Consider the following 18,997-nt stretch of genomic DNA (forward strand, 5'->3'; position numbering starts at 1 on the left):
GTCTGTGCAGGTAGTTTCAGCCACGAGTATAAAGCCAGCTTTTTAAAAATCCTTTCACATCTACTTGTTGTGAAAACCCAACAGCAATGAACGTGTTATCTGTTGCTCTGAGTCATTTTTGGTTTCACTGCGTTGCTGAGATTATTTGCTAATCTACTGCACTTACATTTGCCTCAATATTTAAATCTAGTTTTGTTAAAACGTTTAGTCCGTCAAAATAAAAAGATGGTCAGGTTTGTCTAAGATGCTGCAGTTATTATTATTCCTTCACACTTTGACATTTATAACCAAAGCTTATACAAGGGAGGAAATATAAGTTTGGTTATCATTGTTAATTTTGTATTGATTTTTCCCAAATTTATATAAAAAACAAGGTATTACCACATTGCAGTACACCAGTAAAAAGCGTACTTCACTGGAGCATTAACTGACAACTGGCAGCAAACACTGATGACTAATAGACACTAAATTCAGAATCTGAATTCATCTGAAGGTTGATGTGTCTCTGGCATTACTCAGAGTTTATATTTAACTTAACTATTGAAGTTTTGCTGATTTGGAGAGTCAGTTAATTGATTATTCAATACATGTATTTCTCTACCAAAAATGCCTAAAGCATTTGCTGCTTCCATCATCTCAAATCTGTGGATTTAATCCTTCTCTCTGTTTAAATATCATTATAAATTAATACATTTGAGTTTTGGACAACACTTGCAATTCCAAGGCATTACCTCCGTTGGGCATTTGTTGCCACTTTCTGACATTTAATAGGCTAGACAGTTAACCTGTTGTTATTATTGGAAAAGAAAGAAAGTAATTGATCAGTAAAACAATCAATAGTTGCAGTCTTCTGTTGAAGCTTTTTTGACCCCTTCCTGTAGGATGTTTACCAGTAGACATACACTGGTAAACAAACAGCACTTTTTTTTGCATTAGCCATTATTCAATTTTAATTCCCACATTCACAATTTACAACACAGCATCACTCTGCCATAAAGCAGGGCTTCTAAAGCCTCTTCACATTGCTGACTCCAGAATCATGGATTTTGCCTAACAACATTATTCCTTTTTTACTTATTGACCTGTAAAGTAGATGATCTAATCATTACGTTGATATGCATTGGCAGAAGGGAATTGGAATCGACCCCTCAACCTTTGGTGCGTTGAACGGTGGCTAGCAAAAATAATATTAGAAATTGAAGTTGTGTTTAATTTGACACATACTTTCAGATTGTTCACAGTCAACTTCATCAAGGGTTAGGTTGAATTTGGTTTGCTAAAGATTTAAACATTAAATCAAAATGTAATGAAAGACCAAACCAGGTTGTGAGCATCCATCAGTTAGCAAACACTCCGCAAATTATAACCATTTTATTTAAAAAATATATGTTTTGAGGGGAAAATGTTTTTTTTTTTTCTCAGTTTGGCACATCTTATCCACTATACAGATATGAAATTGTACATATTACAATACAAAAGGAAAATGGGAAGAGAAAAGCATTCATTTTGCACAAAGAGGTTGGGTAAGAGAGAGGGGATTGGTTCACTTGTTTTTTTTTTTCTTTTTCCTTTTTTATTTTTAGGCAGGGTAGGGACCAGGGCTAGAGGATGACAAGAGGAAACAAAAACAGTTTACAAAGAGCCAGAGTGCAAAGGGATGCATATTTCTACAAATTTTGTGGATTTTCAGTCACTTAGTACAACTGTAGTCTTAAACAGTGAAATGTCAAATGATTGACAGAACTTTATAGGAATTCCACACACACACCCATTCCTGGTGTTGTCATTAATGAGGTCCCTCCATGTTTGCTGAATGACATTAAGAAATATTCAACTTAATTGACTTTTGAACATGCAAGACAGATTAGAAGGGCAGTCGTCAAAGCAGTGCGAAGCTGGAAGAAAAAAATAGAAACAAAGTGGAGGTGCTTGACTTTGGACATCAGTAGGATCAGTGTATGCAATGTTTTTCATTGAATTCAAATGTGAAGTGTAACAGTTTTTGGTTTGCACAACCACTTTCTTAGAAGTTGTTTTAGGCATCCCATGACCATGTGCACAGAGACATTGACAAAAGCATCCATTTAGACTGAAGCCAAATTTTGAAAGCCTCAAGAAAGAGACACAGTCACAAATGGCACCTCCTGGCTACCTATAGGGGGCACCAGTCAACGAATTGCATTCTGCTTAAAACCACATATCTCGTTTCCAGGTGTGCTATCAGAAGCATCTTGCCATCTTAGTCACTGACTTAGTTAAACATAGCCAAAAGTTAAACTGTAGAGAAATGCCATATCCTTATTTCCAAAGTTAAGAATTCAAGAAAATGCCATATTTTGATTTCCAGTGTTAAGAATTGCACTTGATATTGTTGCACTTGTTGTACTTACAAACACTTGATAGCTCATCAGTTAACATGAAGTGAAATTGTTGCTGCTGTGCGATCAGTGTCCCTTTCAAGTCCAATGTGCCATCAGTCAGTATTTATCATCTCATTCTCTGCTCCCTTTACTTGGCACAAAGGTTAGTTGGTTGGTTTTAATAAAGTAAGACATTACCCCATCGTTGCCCCTCTCCATCGTCCTATCAATTCCTCTCAATCCCTCTCTCTTTCACCCTGCCCCCACCACCAAACTGAACACAAAGAAGTGCGGAGCTGCGGCAGCAGCTTTAGTCTGATGCTAATGCACATCCTCTCCCTGCTGCATACAAATGTGTCCTGACCCAGGCTTGCTGTTTGCTTATCACAGGATCTCCATTTGCTTTCAGGCTATTGACCGCAGTTTAACTTGACACTTGTGACTGCTAACGAAGGAACTGTTGTATTTATTATTCACCTTAATCCCTTTTTAATACTGTAAATGACAACCCCGTATCCCTAACAAGAACAAAGTCTTCAAGTAAAAGGTTCAATGATGTTTTTATGTGGTACAGAGGATGATTCTACTTGAACTATTTTTGAGTGGCTGAACAAGCTAAATGTTGCTGGATCACTGGTGTGGGTGACAGAATATTAGATTCTTTTTGCCTTGCCTTAATTGGTTCAATCTTGAGGCTGTCAGACATGATTAGTGTGTAAGCAGTAAAGAGCCTGGGCTACTGAGGAAAGGTTTTATTTTCAGAATGAAATGCTCTCCTATCTGGCATTTGAGCTGGTCATTACCCTTTCACTTGCGACCCTCACACCTCTCACTAGCTTGTCTGTATATTGATCCTAGCATATCATGGCAAATCAGCAAACTGTATTTACCAGGTTAAGCTGTCGGGAATATAATGGTCACAGTGTGTATGGCATTTGGGAGCTAGAAAAATCACGTAAAGGTGGGATAATTTGTTCTTAGATTTCCAAGATGAGGAGGATATCCATGTGTTTTTGCTAAGCAGTGTAGTATGTTGTAGATTAACCACAGATGAACAATGCTTAGTGTTTCCCACAGGTTGAGAATTTATTTGTGGTGGTTGGCCCTCGTGGGCGGGAGCTCCAACATCCAACAAGCTGCAAAACAGCATTGCATTTACGAGCTAACATCTGATTAAAGAGGGCATTTTTCCAATATATATAATTGAACATAAATTCACCATTTCGGCGGTCTCTTCAATTAGTACGCACTTGTAGTTGCATTTCCACTCACAGTAAAATTTTGGAAGAAATCCAAATTTAAACAAAAGAATCCCTTTTTGGCTAAGTACAGTTTTTAGGGGGGCGGGGTAGGGGGGCACCCAAATAAATTCTGTAAACAGGAAACACTGAGAGGCCTTTGATCTGATGGAAGATTATAGACTTGCCTATTTGACTCATGTCTGATTTGGTAAATGTAATAACATTTGTATAAACTGAATAGAATTTCAGGGTCCTTCTCTCCTCACAAGAGGATTTATTTTCATTTGTAACATAGCAGTAATGACATTTATTTTTCAGTTATAATTCAGAATTTGATGTTGGTCTTAGTGGCCTTTAATGTATAATACTTCTCTTAAAACAAAACTACAAAACAAAAACATTCTGGTAATTGATCCAATTCATTTGCCCCAGTGATTGAGTGATTGGCTTACAGTGCCTGTGATGCAGTAAGAAACATGATTTCAAATATTTACTTTTTAAAAGAAATAAGACATAAATCACATTTCTCCACTTAATGTATTCCGTTAGCAGAGGGCCATTTGGCTAAGTATTTTCTCTGTGCTGCAGAATATAGAGACAATGTGGAGACAAATCTCACAGTTTACAATTTTCTTGTTTAAAATGATTGCCCCTGCCTGATATGAACAACCTCGCATTCATAGAAAAATAAATTTGTGACTATCTCTACATCATCCCTAAACTGTCATGTCCAACCTCTGTCATTGTAGCATTCAGCATTTCTCACATATTCTCAAATCTCACTTGTAGAAATTATGCTTTTTACATAAACTGGAAAAAAAATAAAAAAAGCAAACCCTGTATCATCTGAAATGGTCAAATGGCAAACCATATGCTCTAGGAATAAATAAGAGTTCATACTTCACACTCTTTGTAAGGCAGTTGCTGACACTTGCACTGCCCATAGCCGTTTATGATCACCAGTGCCCCTTCTTCATGGCTGGGCTCATACTCATTATAGGGTACCTGTGTAGCTAGATCTGCCATAGGCTGCCGCTGCTGGGTCCTCATCTGTCTGCGGTTCTGAATAGCCGAACAGTGACGTATCCGGCGCAGGGTGGGAGGGCAGCACTTCCGTGAGATATACACAACGAAAATGATGAAAAAGAATGAAAATAGAAGGGCCATAGTTCCAATGATGACCCTATGAGTCATAACAGTGTTGTCCATTGCAGAGAAGTCCTCCGTTACAGCTGCCTCTTCTAATGTAGCGGTAGTTGCTTGAGCAGTGCGTGGTGTTGTTGTTGTGGTTGTTGTGGTAGTGACTGTGGTAAAGCTCCCAAAATCCTCTGCATAGTCCTGCGTGGGGGTCGGCTGCATAATTCCAAACAAAGAGCTTGTGAACTCTGCAGCTACAGTAGCGTCTGTGGTTGTACTGATGGTCTGAACAACCGGCGCTGAAAAATTCTGGCAAAGCTGAAATCCATAGACAGCATCCAGTATCTCCTCACCTTGGGCATATTCTGGACTATGGCAGAGAATGGAATGTTCCCACCTTCCCTTAAAGGTGCTTAGCCAAGTGGCCAGAGAGCAAATCCTTTTGGTACATTCCCAAAGGTTGCTAGACAGCCCAATGGTACCCAGAGACTGCCACATATCCATGACTTGAGGATCCAGGCTGCTCAGTTTGTTGTTATCCAGCAGCAAAATCTTTAAATTTGGCAGCGTTTGAAACACATCAGATGTCAGGACACGAATTTCATTTCCTGTGAGGTCCAGCTTCTCTAAAGTGGTCCAGGTCCACTCCATGCCACACGTTAAGTTGCTGATTTTATTCCACTGCAGATAAAGAAACTGGAGGGCAACAAGGCGAGGGAAATGGGCCAAGTTGATCTTGGTCAGCTGATTGTGCTCCAAGTGGAGCTCTTTAAGCTTAATGAGCCCAGCAAATCCATTCCGTGCCAGGCTCCGTAGACGGTTGCTGCTCAGGCCCAGATATTCCAGGCTGCGACAGTCCCAGAATGCCCGAACAGGTGTGGTGCGAAGTAAATTGGAGCGGAGGTGGAGTATCTGGAGTTTCCTCAGTCCATGAAACAGTTCTGGTTCCAATGCAGTCATCTGATTGAAGGACAGGTCCAGTATCTGGAGGTTGATGAGGTGGATGAAGGTTGTGTTGGGCAACTTGGTGATACGATTGGAGCTCAGATTGAGGTCCTTCAGCTTGTAGAGCCCTTGAAAGGCATCCTCTTGTACTGTTGTAATCTGGTTGTGGTCTAGATGTAGCCAGGTGAGCTGGCTGAAGCCATAGAATTGATCAGGGCTGAGCTCAGTGATGCTGTTGTGGCGTAGTGACAACCCCAGGGCCCCCTTGTCTACACCATCTGGGGGTGCCTGAAGCCCCTGGGTGTCGCAGTAGAACTGCAGGTCCTCACAGCGGCATTTTTGAGGGCAGGTTGTGCACGATGCAGGAGGCAGCAGGCACACTAGGAGCATGCTGATCACACACAGACACAGAGCCGCTGGTGCAGGTCCCACCAATGGCCACCTTGAATGGAAACCTGGGTGGGTTCAAAGATAACAAAATGAACTGTGGGGCGGGAAAGCTTATCTCTGCAGAGCACTTATTACTAATTCATGGTGACGATTGTGCTTTTTGTGTATGCTCTCGTTCTTTCTCATACATGTACCAGATTAGATATTACATTGACAACTTTCACAGTGTTCGTAAATATGATTTCTTTGAGCTTCTGTTTAATGGAGATGTAAATTACTTTGGCATTTAATGGTCCATTACAGAAATGAGCTGGACTTTGTTTGCACTCCCTTGCTATTTATATTTAGCCTATTCTCGTTTTGTGCTCTGTAATTTGGCTTAAATGCTAATCTTCTGCTGACGATTGTCATCCATCTATTATTGCAGTATGTTTTCTTTTCCTTTTTAGCAGCTCAGATGCTGTTGTGCTTTTGAAATCTGAGATTTTTTAATTGAGTTTTTTTTTTTTTTTTACTCTTTTCCATCACTTAAGAGGTCTGCTGCGCAGTACAGATGGTATTTAAAATGTATGTGCTCCCAACTCGTGTGTCGGTGAAGAAGGAAAAATGAAGGACAATTGCAGTAAATAGAGTCGGCTGAAGAGCTTTTAGTCCTTAGCCTCCCTCGCTCTTACTTGTATTCCCTATTCATGTCCAGACCTGCCATATAAAGGGACTAACTTACCCATTCTTTTGTGCACATCGGAGGCTGCATTCAACTGTCCTTTTCCGCAGACTCTTGGAGCAACCAGATGGAAGAAAAATCCAAAGGGAAAAAACCCTTTTGAGTGAGCACAAAAGGAATCAGCCTCTTTGGAAATAAAGCAATTCTGAGCCCACCCAATTGAAACAAAATATGAAATTCCATGTCCCAAGATGACGTTTATTCCGGTTATTTTGCTTAGAGTCCTTTAAAATCCAAGCTCAATGAAAGGGTTGAATCTTCCTTCATCCCCAAAATCCTTGAAATAAATATTTATATATATATTTTTTTAAGTTGATCAGTTGCATCCAGAGCGACTCCGGTGAACAGACCCCCCCCCTCCTCTCCTTTTTTCTTTTTCTTTTTTTTACCCTTTTGTTTCCCTTCCACCGCAATGATGTCAGCTCAGATGGTTAATTGAAGATCAAGCATTCCTCTTTCATGGCTGTGGTCTCCCAACCCTAACTTGTTGATGGCAGCCAGAGATCCTGCTTCCGACGCCGGCTCAGTCTCAGCATAGCCTCTGCAGAGCTGTGAGCGGAGCCCTCGTCTGCTAGCTGAGACGCAGGGAGAGAGAAAAAAGCAGAGCAGGGAGTCAGGGATGTTATTCTGTGCTTTTTGTTGCAGCCACTCACTGCTACAGAGTGGTGGCAGCCTGGCGTCGATCATCACTACTGTTTCTCTCTCTCTTTTTCTCTCCCACACTCACAAACACCCTCTCACTCTCTTGCTCAGTCACTTGCTCTCTGCCTCATACACACTGCTTGTGCACCTCAGTCTTCCTCCACCTCCCTCTTGCATCCCCACTTCCCTCCCACTGGCTCGTCACCATCAGAATATTGATATCTTGAACGTGTTGCGGCAGCTTGCTGTTGAAATTAACCACAGCTGTAAATCTCTGCCTCGCCTTGCTGTTGTTCTGCATGCGCTACGTATGAATGTATATTGGAGACATAAACAAAATAACAACAAAGCAAAATATAGTTTGTAACATGTGGCTCTAGACAACATAAACATGAGCATGGATGAGCAAAAATGTGCTGCATCCCAACATCTCTGTACAGGAGCAAGTATGCTATAGCAATGCTAACATAGGATGTCTGGCTTATATTCATAATTTACATATCCTGAGTGCAGTGCTGGCATGTGATGTATGGCCAGCTGCTCTGAAGTTAAATTAAGCTAGCTTTTAACATGTAATAGACAAGGCTGAATACTTGCTTGATGAGGTGAACCACAGGGTGATAAAAAGAAACTAAATGCTGTTGATTTTTTTCTTACATTTAGTAAATGGATTCTATTTGTGGTTTTGTACAAAGAAGGCTACATTTCAGCACCATTTAGAGTGCTAAACAGAATGAGCTGTCTGTAGTTCAATGCATAAAAATTCTGCTTTTCCTTAATTATTTAATGTGGGTGGAGATGGGTGTGAGTCTAATTCCAATGAACTAGATCTGAAGCAGCTGAAGACCAGATCTTAGAGATGATATGAAGCACCAATACTTTTGTCTTTGGAAGTTAAACACCTGCTATTTCACAAGCATCTTTTAACTTAAACTTGACCTCAGCTAACTGGAGCCCGCCACACTCTGCCCTGCTTTATACTGAGATATTACTTTGATTACCTCACTGTGGTATATTTGATATGGATTTTAACCCTTGTTGCAGCTGTTACAGGCAATATATTGTACTTAATGAAAGCAACAAATGACATTTCCGCCCTGTGCTTTGGCAGTAGATGATAGTGAAAGAGTAACTGAAACAATTTTTCAATAATTCAAATTTGAATGTGTACGGAGAACTCGATGCTTTCTAATTAATTTCATTCCATAATTCTTAGGTCTGAATACAAAGCATGCATCTGTCTGTGACTTTCCAGGTCACTTGACCAGCATGCTGCTGTCATTCTCCACATTTATTGTGGTAGACTACATCTCCCGCTGGGACTTTTCTGAAGAATGTGAGCGTAGAAAACATGGGGGGAAAACTCTCAAATCTCAAGGGCATGATGGATATTTCCTATGTTTCATTTGTGCTAGCTTCCCATTCTGAATTCAAGATGTTTAAAAAGCTTTTTTTAAAGGAAAAACATGAAATTATACCATAGGACATTCAATCAAATCAACTTTTTTGAAATATCAAAAAACAACATCATAGAACTCTGTGATCATTTGACACTTGAAGCATACTTTATTTCCATTGAATTTTTCCATAATCTAGCGGACTAGTGGTTTTGTAGAAAGGGGATGTTCCTAAATCTGTCCTAAAGGAGATAGATAGAGACTCGCTTGAGTATCATAAAAGATGCCGCAGAGAAACTGCCTCCATAATAAGCACCTGAAGAAGTGCTTTAGAACCCTCTGGCGTGGAAATGAAATATAGGCTAGGCTTGAATGAAATAGGATTGAGAGAGTAGGGGCAGAGCAGACTAAAGCCCTACCACAGCACTGCATCCAACCAGCACAAAATCACAGGGGATTAGTGCCGTTGGAGCTCCCCGGCCCCTAACTATGTACACAACCCCCCAATGGGCAAAGGGCAGTGGGGGATGGGGCAGGTCAATGCCACCACCCTCCATGGTGTTATGTCGCAGTTGATTTGAGCATTATAAAGGGGATGAACAGCCCAGAGTCCAACTGGTTCTTTGCCTTTTCCCTGTTGCCCTTTCCTGCTCATCTAATTTTGCTCTAATTTTATTATTCTCCACTTTCTGTCCATCTATCTGTCTATCCGTCTCTCACACCCCCTCTCTCCATCTCTCTCCATCTCTACGTCTTTCCTGAAAGTTTAAGATTTTCCACTTTTCGCTTGAGCAGTTTGCAGAATGTGACTGAACATCTCAGTCTCAGTGGGGACCAGTAGTTAGGGGCTTTGACTGCTGCGTAGTGCTTAGCTGTGTCACTTCTACCAGTGGAGTTGCAATATTACTATATATAATTTACACAGTTAGCCATGTGTAGTAAATTGTAACCTTTCATCAACACAAATTTCTCACTGAATATGAGAAAAAAAATGCACCTGTGGGGAAGAGATTGTAATATTTTAAGTGTTACTTTACATTATTAGTGCTTGCTGCGATTAACCATTTTAAAGCTGCTTTTTATTTTTGAACAAAGAATAGACCCAGAAATTGAGATCTGTGGGAAATATCAATCTCAAGGTGCACCATTGATGCATAGAGCAGAGTGTTTTGGAAATGCTGACATGATTGTCCGCATTTAAACCTTTCCCAAACATGGTCAAAGTGCTTTTGGTAAGTAGCAATGTTAGGATCAAGGATCAAGGATTAGGTCAAGTCTTTCACAGGTCAAGTCTTTCACACAAGCCAAGCCAGTCCTTGCTTGTTGAGAACATTGTTTCCAGGGTTACTACAGTTGGTAGCCGTCACTGATGTTAGCCTGTTAAGCCCCAAAATACATAAATATAGGTGGTGGTAATAAGAGAATAAAAGCTATGCAAAGAGTTCCTTACAGCACGGCTTGATTTTGACAATAGTGGATTAACAATGAATAGAAGTCACAAAGACAGATCTATTAAACTTTTCGCTTATTAATGCGGCCACAGAGTGTGATAATAGACAGCGTGCTGGCATCCCAGAAGCAAAAGAGGGTGACGGGTGTGACATGTAACACAGCAGCATAGATGTCGTCAGCGCTTTGTAAACAATAACAATGGCATAATTTGGCAATAACAGTAATCGACTGTCCCTGATATCTGGTGGCTGATCCCGTCCTCTGCTCAGAGGGTAAGGAGCTCCCAGTACTCATTGTTTTCCCAATTTTTTGGACATTTGACTTAGCTGCTAACTGCTGCCAGCTGCTTTTAAATTTTCTGGTGGTGGGTCACACACATAACACATCGTCAGAACATCACATCTGTCCTGTTACTACCTCTGATCCTGGCTTAAAGCCAAGACAACTCTGTTTCTCCTGATTCCAAGATTGTACCTTTTTATAAAGATTGGTGAGGCGAAAAAACGGTGTGACATTCCTGCCTTAAACATGCAATGTAAAAGGGGCTTTTCTCTCTTTCTCTATCTCTCTCAGAGCTCAGTATCTATCTCATTAAGAAACTAAGGTATAGGTTTATAGGTTATAGATTTACTATTATATATTTTGCACTGAACTGTACGATATTCATGTAAAGAGCTGGGGTGGCAGGACAGCTTGGACAGGATTTGGATAGCCTCTTTTGATCCCTGCATGAATAAAAATTTGAATTAAATGCAGTTATATACTGAAGCACTGATATAGATGCAAATCAGCTGTTTTTTAACGCAAAGCAGCTGTGCCTTTTACTGATGCACACTTTCAGTGTGTGTATATTATTAATGGAAACTGCTGGCCACTGTTTCTTTGTGTGCTCCACGGTTCTCTTGCAATGCTATCGGTTAGGAAATGGTTCCAGTGTTTCAATTGTGTTACAATGTGGCGCTTTTGACAGCTGGTCCATCACAATGGTTTACAATAAATACAAGGATCCAAAGTGGATCAGGCTGGGTATCTGCAAAACATTAGCTGCACTCAACTGTGAAGATCTCTTTTACCCTTACTTGGACTTGTTACATACACATAAATGGATTAATGGTTGTCTGGTCATTTACACAACGCAACGCATCCCTCATGACACATTCTTAAATAACAAACCAAAAGTTCTGATCTATATACCCTCCAGCATCTAGCTACGCTGTAAGTATATTGACCTCATGCAGAAAGTTCTTGAAATAATCTTTTTTTCATGGCTGACTTTTAATTTTCAAATTTATTTTAATTTCTTACAAAATAAACACAAACACGGCCTCAAATAGCTGTACTTCTTAGGGTGACTTCAATAACTTTTGTAATTTTAGGAAGCAAACACAAACAAAGATCCTCGAGGGACTGCTTATTGACATGTAACATTTTAGGTTGTCCAACTACTCTAGTAGTCTTATCACTAAAACAAGAAAGAGGAAGAAAGCGAGAGAGATACTCGAGTTAAAACTATTTTTTTAACTGTAAATTCTGAAGCTGTGTTATGTCCGCAGAATTGTTCCTGTAAATTCACTCTGATCTTTTGGGTTTTTACAGTGCATGTTATATGAGTAGCCATCCACAACAAATACGTTGGAAAAAAGCTCTCACCTCACCAAACTACTGGCTAATACCTCTCCCATGTTCTTGTTTCAGGCTGGAAGGAAGGACAGGAGTGATGCTCTGAACACAGCCATTGACAGGATGACAAAGAAGACCAGAGACCTTCGCAGACAGGTTTGTTTTTTCCATCTTGAATTTTTTTCTCCTCTCGCTGTGTCTTTAGCACTTAGCTTGCTCACTGAGCTTTTAATGTTTATATATTTATATATATATATATATATATATATATATATATATATATATATGAATGTGGAAGTAAGGTGTACTATGTAGTCAGTTAAACAAGCTGTACTGGAAATATCAGTGCATATGCAAAGGGGAATATATTATTTTAACAATGCCTTTTCTTTTCTTTTTTTTTAATTTTTTACTTCACAGCTGCGTAAAGCTGTAATGGACCATGTCTCTGACTCTTTCCTGGAGACCAACGTTCCCCTCCTGGTCCTGATTGAGGCTGCCAAGAATGGCAACGAGAAAGAAGTCAAGGAATATGCACAGGTGTTCCGTGAGCATGCCAACAAGCTAATCGAGGTAATGTAAGATTTTGGATGCTTTCATAGTCAAAACCTGATGTGACCCAAATACAGAGCATTCATATTTTTCCTGCCCATCCCATCGGTTATATTAGAGCTTAGCTCATAGTAAACATCAGTCGTTATCCAGCTTGTCTGTTCTGTCTCTGACTCTGTTCTCAGAGATTCCCTTGTGATACAATTTCAGGATTATAGCACCTCAGAAAACAACAATCTGGGATCTTTCTTTCCCCTAATGAAAACAAAGACGTAAACACTGAAATTATTTTCTGTGGTTGCTGTCTTTGTCTGGCACTGTGTGCGTGTGTGTCTCTCTCTTTCTCTCACTCTCTGTCTCTCATGCACACACACGCACACATTTGCAAATAGAAGGTGATTCTAATCTGATCTGCTGCTGTGAAGCTATAGTAAGCAGACAGGCAGAGCATTGCTATGTGTGGTTGTATCAACAGATCACATTTTTAAGCAGAACCAGAAGAATGGAACAACCACAACTCAAGAATAAGTGCTACCTCTTGAAAAATGTTGTCCTTGCCACAACAGATTGATGTAGTGCTTCTTATTGGCCAACTCCACATGTGTGCCACAGTGATATTTACAAAGATAAATATCTTAAAAGGGGCCTTGTGCATTCTGCTTCTTAGCCCCTCTCTGTGGTTGGTCTCATGTCTTAACAGAGGTGCATGTTTTGGGGATGACTGGGATTATTGTCACTCCAGTGCTGTATACATAGCAACAAGAATACAGATACAAGGGGGAATGCAAAGTGTTAGGCATGGATGGGCAACAAGCTAACAGAAACCCAGGCTATCCTCAGTAGTATTTCCTTCAATTTCTTGAATACCTGCGTCCGTCCATCATATGCTGACATTTGAAAGGAAACTTCTTCCCAGGGGCAGATGACAATGAGTGTAGCTGGATGGGTTGGCCCAGTATAAACAGGGCAGTATCAGCGTTCACTGGGGAAATCGCTGAAGCATCAGAGGGAAAAGGGGACCACACCGGGGAGTAGACTCGAATGCCTGAGTGTCAAAAGTGGCATTAAAGCATGACACTGGTGGACTCCCCTAATGCTCGGGCACTACATGTGCTTTTAACACTTGGGTGGGATACACGAAGAAGCACTGCTTTGATTAGATATTACTAATGAATGGCAGTAAAGAGGAAAATGCTTGTTTTAGTTCTTAAAGGCAGTAGGATGTGATGGAGTTATCTCACAATGAACTAGAATACATTAGCATTGAAGTAGGCAGTGTGTGGTGTCAAATTAAGCACAGAATATAAAGGCTGTAAAAGTATATTTTAGCTGCGTGAGTGACAAAAAGAACAAACTGTCCTCAATAGACTGATAAAACGTCAACAATGACTGAAGAAAAAAATGTGCTGTAGATAAACTACTGTACATTTAGCCTATACAACTATACTAGTGGATGATGGTGGCAGTTTTCACTGTCATGTATTTTAATACCTGCCCAGTCTCCAGGTCTGTAAAGTGGCACAAAACTGCTAGCTCAGTCTAATTCTTGCTAAAATATTTATCAGCAAAAGTATCTTTTGTCACACATAAATTAGGAATGGTAGTGAAATATCAGAGGAGCACTACTGAATAGCACATAGGCGCCGTGCTGTTTTATTAGAACTGGCCAAGCTTGAATTCTGATATCTAAATATAATGCATTAAAACGTTTTGCGAGCCCAATTTAGTTATAAATAAAACTAGAAGGGAAAAGACATTTTCTCCCACGCTGATATGAAAACAGTCGATGGACACAGATGATAGAAAAATCACCTACATAATGCTATTAGTAACGTTTAACGAAAACTTGGCTTATATTTTCCCTTTACATAAAAAAATCTTAGTGTCAAAATCAAATCACACATCTCTGTTTTGCATTAAGGCAAATTTTATGAACACATTGTAATGACATTTCAAGATAATGACGGTGCACACACAAGAAAGGACACGAATGTAGACAGCTGAATTCATCTTAAGGTATGTTCAGATGCTAAGTGAATTGTGGAGGCGCTGTGATTGTATCCAGAGGCAATAATGAGACAGGAGCAGATGTATCCATGCAGTGATTCATTCTCGTTGTGGTAATTTGAAGCAAAGATGCCTCTGCGTGACTTGAGTGTAGTGATGATGTCATCAGCTAAATTGACAAATGCATGTTTTGTGTAAGCATTGCAGTAACAAATTTCAAGTTCGCGACCTGATCAGTAACTACCACGGTGGTCTTAGTAGTCGCCAGTGTTGCTTTTTATCATTTTGTATCGAATGTTAGCTTTTCTTGGTAGCACTAGCTGATATAATTGTCAAAGTACACAGTCAAGCATTGTATCATTTTCAGGGAAAGATTGCTGCGAAGCAAGCCAACATTAATACAGTTGTCTGAGCAACAAGAAAGCCACAGTAAGACTCTTGATCTTCACCTCTGACTGACATTTCCCTGCACATGCATCAAGAGTCGGTATTGAACGGTGGTGTAAGTTGCTCATGAAAAGAGCCTCTGCCAAATGCTAGAGATGCAAATGAATGGAGTCACAATGTCCAGAGCGAGGAGCGACAAAATGTTTGGTTCATCATCACATAAGGGAATGAATATATTTTAAATGCAGCTGCAGCATGTCTCTGATTCAGAGGAAGAAACAGCTCTGTTTGAATGACATCATGAGTTGTGCATGTGTAGGCTGCCTCAAGGCAAATGGTCCATTAGGTCATACACACATTTGTTTGAAAGCAACATCATGACTGACCCACATTCACCATTACTCTGAAACCTAGTATTTATATGATAAAATAAAGCATAATTACAGGTTTGACTGTATTGGACTCATTTGCTTGAAGTGTCAAATCCTGCTGATGCTCCTTTTGTGTAAGCTATCAAACAACACCCTGTAATTGTAATGATGACAAAGTTCACTTCATCTCTAAATGAATTAAATTAAGATTATTTGACCTGGCAACAGCCATTGCCACTACTATAGCCTTTTGCTCTTGGGACTTGAGCTGAAATATTCCACATTGCGTTCATAATCTATTCACTTTGTGTTCAAATGTAGAAACATCTGAAAGGAAACGATGGCAATAAATGTTCGTATTGCCATTTATTACCAAATCCAATGGTTTAGTGCGCGCCCATTACTAGGCATCTTTATACAATGAAATGCATCATCTTAAGAGTGGGGAAAAAATAGACTGAGTTTAGTTTTGCCTTAAGGCCATGTTTTTATAGGTTCTAGGGTGCTCAGGACGATGTGAAGATTTTAGCACTGAGTTATCAGAGAAACGATGTAGCCTAGAAAACAGTCCAATATATACAGCATTTATAATGTCATCATGTAATGTCTTCTTTGATGCTCTCAACCAGGAAAAGGGATTAGAAATGTTAGTTTGTGTTATTTAGATGAGTTGATGTTGGTTTTGTCTGCACATTCTGCTTTGATTATGAGCTTTGGAGTGAAAAGACGCTATAAGTCTGAGAGATTTGCAACATGACAAGTGAAGATGCACAGATGGCTCCGTTGAGGTGTGACCAGTGATCCAGTGGAATAGTGTAATCAGCAGTGGAAACTGTCAGAATATACCAGGGGGAACCCTCCTCTGAATTTTAACAGTAAATACCCTTACATAACTCTCATATAATTAGGTGTTTTTACATTTCTTTATTTAATAGTATGATAAATATCTCATTGTTGAAGTCTAATTCCTTTCCTCCACTGATAGAATAATGGAATATATATATGTTTTTGTTAAAAATAAAATTACATTAGCATAAGCTGAATCCTTCTCAGTTTTCAAGCGTGACTTTTGTCAACCTTTTTATTAAGAGTTGCTAAAAAAAGAATTACAGCTACAGATTTTTACCTCTGATTTCATTTAACACAATGATGACATTGCATATTTAGCTTCCAAAACACATTCTCCTCTTTCCCCCGCCTCTCCTCCTGTCCTCTCTCCTCTCCTGGCAGCCAAGGGGAAATATTTACGATCCGGTATCTAACCCTGTGTGGCTATACCTTCTCGAGCTTTCTGTCTGCATTTTCTTAGCATTTCACAGTTGCCTCATTAAGACGGATACATATTATTTTGCATGATATTCATGACACACTGATTCATTGAACCTGCTTTTATTGCACAATGTTGGAATAATGAGATGGTAGTGGTGCGCGTGTATGTCATCTCATCTATTGAAACGGACATAATATCCATCATGTTACACATAGACTCACACAGAAAGCATTCCTACAATGCAAGTGTGCGATGACGGTAGTTAAAGAGATGGTGTGGTAAAACGGTACACAGTGATAAAGCTGTAAGTATAAAGTTTATAGGACTGTCCTTCCTTTTTGTATCTGCCTCAGCAGCATAATTGAATTACTGGCCCTTACTCATTTCAAGTGATGTGACATGTTCATTGTCGTTGAGTGAAATACATACTGGTGCAGGAGTATAGGTTGGTTTAACTTTGTAGCCGATAAAGCTGTTATTATGTTTTTTCTTTGGAAAGAAAGTAAGAATTAAAACTTCAGCATTTTGATGATTGTTTGCACAGACTTGGTAAACTGTGACTCCCCTGACACTTTAAATGGTATGGTTACACCATGACAAGTGGAATAGCATTACTTGACTTGAGGGAAGAAATTTTTTTTGTCTGGCTTCCCCCACAGTCCCTTTGTGCTGAAATGGCTGCACTCCCAGTGGTATCATAGTAAGAGTAAGAGAAAGCTTATGTGAAAGATCATGAAAGTGAAAACACAGGTCTCTCCATAAAGTGCCAGTTTTTCTTTATGTAACCGCTCTCTCACCCCTCCTCTCGGGTTACTGAATGCTCTCCCTGTGGTCCCCGCATGTGTTTGCATAGTGATGTAGGATGTGTTTATATCAATGTTTCAGTGCTTCACCGGTGCAGTGGAATAAGTGCTTCTCATCAGCAAAATTGCTTAGGAATTTTTGAGGTGGGGGGTGGGCATCTTCTTGTAGAATTGAAGAGACTGAGGAGGAGGAGAGGATCTTTCACACTCTCATTCACTCTGCCACTCTTGCAGCCAGTGATGCATTCCACCACCAGTGCTTTAATGGAAAATTCTTTTCATTTATTTATTTATTTTTATACAACCTGGGTCTGATTTTCAAGAATATGGCCCACATTTCTGTGCTTTTATAATAGCATTTTATCTACCAGTTTAAATCTTAAGATGCCAGACCCCAGTAGAGTTCATTAGGGCAAACATGAGCAAGTTTCCCTTCTTATTTTGAAGAGAAAATGATTACAAATATTAAAATGAATACCCCTGCTGTGCATTGTTAACATCCATTTGATCAAAGGCAACTCTCTATTTAAGCTTTGTCCAGTTGAACTTGCATAGTTGTGAATGCATGTGGTGTTTAAATACAGTGTATGATCAAATCTGACAATTCTTTTGCACTCACGTTTATAGTATTATGGTAAAACTAAGTTGATGTTTTCAACTTATATGATATTCTTTAGGGGTGTACTGAATTATCAGCCACATATCAGTATCGGACCATATTTGCCTCGCTGACTGCCACTGGCCTATCGTCAAATAAGATAGCAATCACCGATGGCAGTGGCTGGTGTTATATCTGTTGTGTCTCATCAGTTTTGTGCAGGCTAAAAAGCAGGGCTTGTGACTAATGGCGTCCCAGCATCCTGGTGACAGTAAAAACATTTGGGACGAACAGAAATCTTCTTTGGTACGCCTTCACGATGAAAGGACGCAGTAAACTCACCATTGACGCATCAAGGGACACACCCTATTGTTGCCCTGATAATGCTGCATTGTAAGCATCCAGAACAATCTGTGTTGAATTCAGCAGGAGAAGCGCTAGTAAATGTTAGCTGTTAGCAGCCTGTGACCTCAACTAACAGCTTATGAAGGTTGCAATGAGTTACATTATGATGCGTTAAAGCTCTACTCGGTAAAATGAGTATTTGCCAAAGATAAATTAGAATGTTATCATGATGATTTTAAATGTAATCTTTTGACGAGAAACTTCACTAAATACGGTTGTTTGAAAGGGAAATTTGTTGATGTTCTCACAACAATATAAAATAGATATTAGAGAGGGAATTATGACAGCGTATGTATGGTAAAAAGGCGGTTTTATTAAAGGTTGTTTCATAAATGTGTATGATTTTGTCCTTATTCAAAGAAAAGTGCCTTGACTGACTTTAAAACTTTTAAACTATTTCATTCATAATGAAGAGTTCTTAGTTTTCCTGAAACAAAAAGGGGAATAAATACAAAAATCATCAGTGTCCATATGGGCCATATTGTTATTTTAAACATCGCTATCAGCCCAGAATTTTACATTCGGTGCATCCCTAATACTCTTGCAGATTATTTTGTTGCGTGACCCAGATCTCAATGGTTAAATTAGTGATTAAAATTGAACAGATTGATGGCCAAAGCTACGGAAATAAGATCCAGGTTGTTAAAAAAAAAACCCTTTTCAGTCCTTGTTCCTGCTGTAGTGCAATCAAGAGTT

General features: G+C 39.6%; 2 protein-coding genes across 3 annotated transcripts in view; one reads left to right on the forward strand and one right to left on the reverse strand.

Annotated features, from left to right (window-relative positions):
* The window catches only part of ctnna1 (catenin (cadherin-associated protein), alpha 1), an 88,598-nt gene that overhangs the window by 33,955 nt on the left and 35,646 nt on the right, over positions 1 to 18,997 (forward strand). For both annotated transcript variants that reach the window (XM_049586349.1, XM_049586348.1), the window contains exons 8-9: positions 11,984 to 12,064; positions 12,329 to 12,481. In XM_049586349.1, the coding sequence (XP_049442306.1) occupies positions 11,984 to 12,064; positions 12,329 to 12,481 (234 nt within the window). The remainder of the gene's footprint in view (positions 1 to 11,983; positions 12,065 to 12,328; positions 12,482 to 18,997) is intronic.
* Positions 1,404 to 7,465, reverse strand: lrrtm2 (leucine rich repeat transmembrane neuronal 2). The gene is made up of 2 exons (XM_049586350.1): positions 6,798 to 7,465; positions 1,404 to 6,138 (listed from the first exon to the last, which is right to left on the reverse strand). Exons 1-2 carry the CDS (start codon positions 6,799 to 6,801, stop codon positions 4,496 to 4,498), a joined length of 1,647 nt encoding a protein of 548 aa, XP_049442307.1. The 5' UTR covers positions 6,802 to 7,465; the 3' UTR covers positions 1,404 to 4,495.

Source organism: Epinephelus fuscoguttatus, linkage group LG9 (assembly GCF_011397635.1).
Source record: "Epinephelus fuscoguttatus linkage group LG9, E.fuscoguttatus.final_Chr_v1".
NCBI classification, from domain to species: domain Eukaryota; kingdom Metazoa; phylum Chordata; class Actinopteri; order Perciformes; family Serranidae; genus Epinephelus; species Epinephelus fuscoguttatus.